General features: G+C 52.0%; 1 protein-coding gene across 1 annotated transcript; it reads right to left on the reverse strand.

The window, feature by feature from the left end:
• Positions 1 to 2,529: 2,529 nt before the first annotated feature.
• On the reverse strand, positions 2,530 to 5,182 carry GAS1 (growth arrest specific 1). Its single transcript, XM_069880492.1, has one exon. It carries the CDS (start codon positions 4,201 to 4,203, stop codon positions 3,175 to 3,177), a length of 1,029 nt encoding a protein of 342 aa, XP_069736593.1. The 5' UTR covers positions 4,204 to 5,182; the 3' UTR covers positions 2,530 to 3,174.
• Between the last annotated feature and the right edge of the window lie 329 nt (positions 5,183 to 5,511).

Here is a 5,511-nt window from a genome sequence, read left to right on the forward strand (position 1 = left end):
TTACATGGAATGGTGGAGAGTTCCGTCTTCCCCCAAAAGAGACTGGCTGGACAGGACCTCAGCAAGGAGCACTTTCAAGCATCCAGACAAATGACAGAACCTCCTTTCCTGCAGAAAATATCTCTCTGTCAGGGAACGCAAAGTCTTTTCCTCAATTAAGGCTTTCCTGGCCACATCCCCTGACATTTCAAGAATTTCCATTTGTCTCAAAATCGAGCAAAGGAAGTACAAATTTGATGGACATCAACATCTGCACAGACTTTGTAGGCTGGGACACATACCAATACTGGAAGCCATCCTGGAAATATTGCTTACAACACAACAAAACCCACAGAGTTATCTCCTTATGGGGAGGAGCTCACAGGACAGAATTACTTCAGCTGTATTTATTGTACAATCATTCAAATTAAAACAATCCACTTTCTGTAGGGAAGGAACCACACAGATGAGTCCTCCTTGCCTAGTGGTCCCCAGTGTTGATTTATTCCAGGCAGATGCCTTTGACAGAAGCTCACAAAATCAAGTCAAGCTTACTGTAGCAATTAATTATCAGTCCTTTTCTGGCGATACCTTTACTCCTAACTGAAGAAAAATAAAGGCTTTTAGCTGGGACTTAATTTTTCATCAACAATGAGTTAAATAGTCCTTGTGGGCACTAACTGTTGGCAAACAACAAGTATGGTCCCAAGCATCTCCTGAAGAACTGGAGAAAATATCTAAGAACATCCACTGCGCAACTGTGAACTCAGCACATTATTGGTTAATAAAGCTGGCTCTGTTTATAAGTCTCATCCAACTACTCTGTCCTTCTCCTGATGAGACAACATTTCCAGCTTCGTTTTAGCAATAATCTTACTCAACTGTTTGGATTACTTTTTAAAAATGAAGTTCCAGTCATAGCTGCACACCATACTCATACACTTGTTTGGTATAACAAAAATTTGGGGTTTCTGTGTTTCCACGTGTGCCTATGTGCGTTTATCACTGGGGATGACCTAATCGAACTCACACCCTAAAGAAATAATGAAATAATCTGTTGTTGAAATCACTAATCCAGAAGCAAGGATTTCTAATTGTTTTGATTTACACAACAGACAGACGTGGATTTGCCCTCTGTCGTGATCTAGTAAGATGAAAAAGACACTTATCTTGCTAATCTGTTGTCCCCTCAATCAGAGTTTATTTGTGGTAGCTTTTAAACTTCTGACTCACTTCCAACCACAGTATTTAAAGTGAAAAGCTTTAAATAAACACCATGAATAGAAGATATTTAAACTCCGCCCCCCCCTTTTCTTCCTTCTTTTTTTCTTTTTTTTTTTCTTGTGAGTGCCTAGCTTGACGCAGTCCAAACTCAAATCCCCAGAGTACTGAGCTCTCTCTTTTGTGTTAATGTTTATAAGATTTTCCAATGCTGGAGTTTATTCCTACTGCAAACATTTCTATTTACAAGGTCAAGTGTATCAGCACTCGACACAGCTTAAGAGTGTAATTATTTATCTAAGGGCGTTTGAGTGTAGATCAGTAGCTCTGGCAGCAAACCAAACTTCAGCACGACGCAAAGCAACTCCCAAGAACAATATTAGAAGATCTACTGAATGCTGATCCCTCCACTGTGTTTACTTTCGCACTCTTCTTTGTGAGAGAAGGCAGGCTGAACGGGTAAACTTCCATGCATTTCATTGCACGCCCCACCTCGCCATACGTGTGCCACAGCGTGCACACGGATCCTTATTTTAAACTCTTGCCACCTGTGTGATGCATTTCTCACCATTCACTCGATTACACGTCTAGGAGCATTCCTAAGAGTGTCAGAGCAACATGCCTCCACTTCAGGAAGAAAGCACAGTGCACTAGTAATTCCACATCCATACAGAAGCAGCGTCCTTGAATTGCTTTACTCTCTTCAGGCCCTGACGAGTTACCATGCCAACGCATTATAAAATCAACCACTCTTTTAAAGTAGTGCTTTCAAAGCTGTATTTACTTCTTGCATGTAATTATTCATTAAAGTAAGAATAGCAATAAGAATAGCAGTAATTTACATCTATGTAAAGCATTACAGGCAGGCAGAGATTTTTGTTTGTTGATTGTTTTTGGTCTGTTATTCTGTGGTTCACTCCACCCCCCTCCCCCCTTCCAACCTCGGGTGCTGAGAGTTCAAGTGTCCCTAGAAAACAATTTCACCACATCCATTATTTAAAGCTCTTTCTTTACTAATTTAAACGTTTAGAGAGTACAAAAAGCCATACATATTTAAAACACGGGCCATTCTTACACCTTCTATAAAAAAAATACAAGGTTTAAGGCAGCTCAGAAATGCTTTTATACAATTCTACAAAGTTCATAAAGTCTCTCCAAATAAGAAAGTTAACTTCCAATCTATAAAATACACTGTACAGTTGATGTGCTAGAAAATACTTCATTGAATTACTGTCGCTGATATCCCCTTAAACATAAAATGAAATATGTACCTTTCCACAAAAGAACAGCAAATGCAATTATCTGGCAAATAGGATGTGGTCTTAAAACTTTTAATTTTTTTTTTTAAATAAATTATCCCCAAAGCATACGATTTATAAAATTCTATATACAAAGTAGAACGACTGGTAACAAATCCCAGTTTTAAATACATTTTTCATATAAGATTTACCAGAGGTCAGCACCCTGATACGACGAGAGGCAATATAACTTTTCAGGATATTTGTATATACACGTTGTCGAGTTTAAAAGTGTCTTTCAAAGATGGCAGTGCAGAGCTCTTTTTTTTTAAAAAAAAAAAAAGAAAAAGAAACAAAAAAAAAGTTGCATTGTTTGGTATAATGAAGAACTGATAAAAAATAAAAATCTGGGGGCTTTTTTACGTCCCTAGGTTAAAGGGGAGAAGCTGCTGGCACGTTTTTGTTAGAGGGAAGATGCGTGTACATGAGGGAGCCCTCTAAGGCACAGGATTTATTCGGTGGGTAGTTCCTTAAATCCTTAAGGGGCGGCGGGGGCTCCGCGGGGCTTCGGCGGGCGGGAACCGGGTCGTGGACTAACCAGTGAGGGCACAGCTTTGGCAGCAAGTCCGGGCGGCTCCCCCATTCCTAACCTTCATGTCAGAGCGGTTAAAAAGAAAATAAAAAGAAGGAAAAAACACCAACGGAGAGGGAAGGAGCGTGAGGCGAGACGCGTGCGCTAGGGCAGCGCGGCCTGCAGCAGCAGCAGCAGCGGCGGCAGCAGCGCGGCCATCACGGCGGCGGGGCGGCCCGCGCCGTCCCCCTGCGCGGGGAACCCGGGCTCGGCGCCCGCATCGTCCTCCGCGTCGTCCCTCCCCCTGTGCCCCGGCTCCTCCTCGTAGTCCTCGTCGTAGTACTCCTCCGCGCCGCCGTCCGAGCCGCCGCTGCTGCCGGCGCCGTTGCCGCCCGCGTCGGCGCCGAAGCAGAGCCGGGCCATGTTCTCCTTGACCGACTCGCAGATGGGCCGCTCCAGCCCGTCGCAGACGCAGTCGTTGAGCAGCACGGCCTTGGGCACGGCCAGCATGTCCTCGATGACGGCGCGGCACTCGGGCGTGCAGCGCAGCCCGTTGAACAGCTTCCCGCAGTAGGTCATGTAGCGGCCGAGCGCCAGGCTGCAGCGGCTGTCCCAGTCGCAGCGCCGCCGCGCCTCCGTGCAGCCCATGACGCCGGGGCCGCCCCCCGCGCCGCCGGGGCCCGGGCCGGGCGCGGGGCTGCTGGTGCGGGGCAGGCAGGGCTCGATGGCGCGCTTGGTGGCGCGGCAGTTCTCGTCCTGCGCGCAGTCGCAGTCCTCGAGCGGCGGCCCGCGCCGGGTGTGGTTGAGCTGGATGAGCGCCGCGATGCAGTGGCTGGGGCACCGCCGCCTGGAGGAGGCGGCCGCGCCTGCAGCGCCCGCCGCCCCGTCGCCGCCGCCGCCGCGCTGCAGGAGCACCGGGGCGCACGCCTCGGCGTACTGGTTGTAAGCGTAGCTGCACTCGGGCTCCCCCTGACACTGCAGCACCGCCTGCCAGCAGATCAGCCGCCGGCCCTGCGAGCCCCGCGGCGGGCACAGCGCGCCCAGCGCCGCCGCCAGACACAGCCAGGCGCCCGCCCGAGACATCGCGGGCGGCGGCCACGCGCGGGGAGACGGCGTCGAGGAGGAGGAGGAGGAGGAGGAGAAGGAGCTGCCGCCCGTGGAAAAGTTTGCCAAACTCCCGCCGGCCGTGCGCATGGGGTCTCCCCGCGTCAATCCATCCCCGCCGGGGCCGCGGGGCCAGGCAGGCGCCGTCCCGTGCGCCGCGCCCGCTGCTCCCGGCCAGGCGAGGCGAGGCGAGGCGGCGGAGGCGCCCGGGGAGGCCGGGCGATCAGTGCCCGCGGGGGCTCGGCGGAGATCGGCTTCGGAGCGCGCTCGGGGGCTCGCGGGCTGCGCCGGGAGAGCTCATGGTGCCGTCCTGCTCCTCACGTAGTTCCGTTCCTCTCTCTCTCTCCCTCTTTTTTTTGGCACGAAATAAATGCCCGGCTGCTGCTGCCGCCTCCTCGGGAGCTTTTAACTCTCCGCTCGCAGCATCTCCACGCGTGCCAGCCGCTCCGATCCCATTCCCGGTCCCGGCTTCGCTCGCTCCCTTGTCGGTCCGGGTTGCGCTTTCGGGCGGCGGCGACTAGAAATCTCTCTTCCCCGCTGGTACGAAGATGAGCACCGGGAAAGAGGAGGCAGCCTCCGGGGTCTCTTTCTCCGGGCGACTGATGCCGCTTCTGTTGTCAACAAGCTCCGCAAGCTGCTCTGCGGATCCGTCTCTGGATCTTTTTTTCTTCGCGAGGCTTTAAATACAAAAGTGCCCTCCGAGCAGCGGCAACGTGCTCTGATTAGATCTCATTATGCATGCATGGAAAAGCAAACAAACAAAAAAAAATTAGCGACGCTTCTTCTTTTACACATCCCCCCAGCCTGCGCTCTCTCGCTCTCTTTCTCCTTTTCTCCACTTTTTTCTCCCTTCGCTCGGCCCCCTTTCCCTGCCTCACCACTTCCCATTGGTCCAGCCTGTTGTTGAAACTTTTTTTTTTTTTTCCCCCTCCCTCCTCTCTTTACGATCCGCTGGAGGGAGGGAGGGAAGGAGAGAGGGGGGCTGGAGGGCAGCTCACATTCAAAGCTTGAAAGGAAAGGCTTAAGGAGAGTGACAGCCCCCCGAGGAGCCCCTCCTCCCGTTAAGGCGGCGCGGGGGTGCCCGGGAGGGACCGGCGGCGGGGACCCGCGCGCTGCTGTTGCGGGATTGCGGCTCCTCCGGGTCCTCCGGGTCCCGCTCCTCACTGCGAGAGCGAGGGGGAAAAAAAAGGGTTTCTAGCCTGAGTGTTGGGTGCACCCAAACTTGCCACTGTGAGGGCAGAGCTGCTTCCCGAAAGGTAGGGCGATCAGGCTCGAAATGGGACCGACTTTGTGCTCCCTGACACTTTCTCAGGCTGTTAGGACGCCGGGGGAGAGCAAAGCTACCTCTGCTGAGTGGGGCACGGCGACCTTGTTAAGCGCTGCGTTGCTGCGCCTTCA

The sequence above is a fragment of the Phaenicophaeus curvirostris genome, chromosome Z, assembly GCF_032191515.1.
Source record: "Phaenicophaeus curvirostris isolate KB17595 chromosome Z, BPBGC_Pcur_1.0, whole genome shotgun sequence".
Classification (NCBI taxonomy): Eukaryota; Metazoa; Chordata; class Aves; order Cuculiformes; family Cuculidae; genus Phaenicophaeus; species Phaenicophaeus curvirostris.

Excerpts from the sequence above, each read along its gene's own strand:
- GAS1 (XM_069880492.1), bottom strand. The coding sequence starts at position 4,203 with ATGCGCACGGCCGGCGGGAGTTTGGCAAACTTTTCCACGGGCGGCAGC.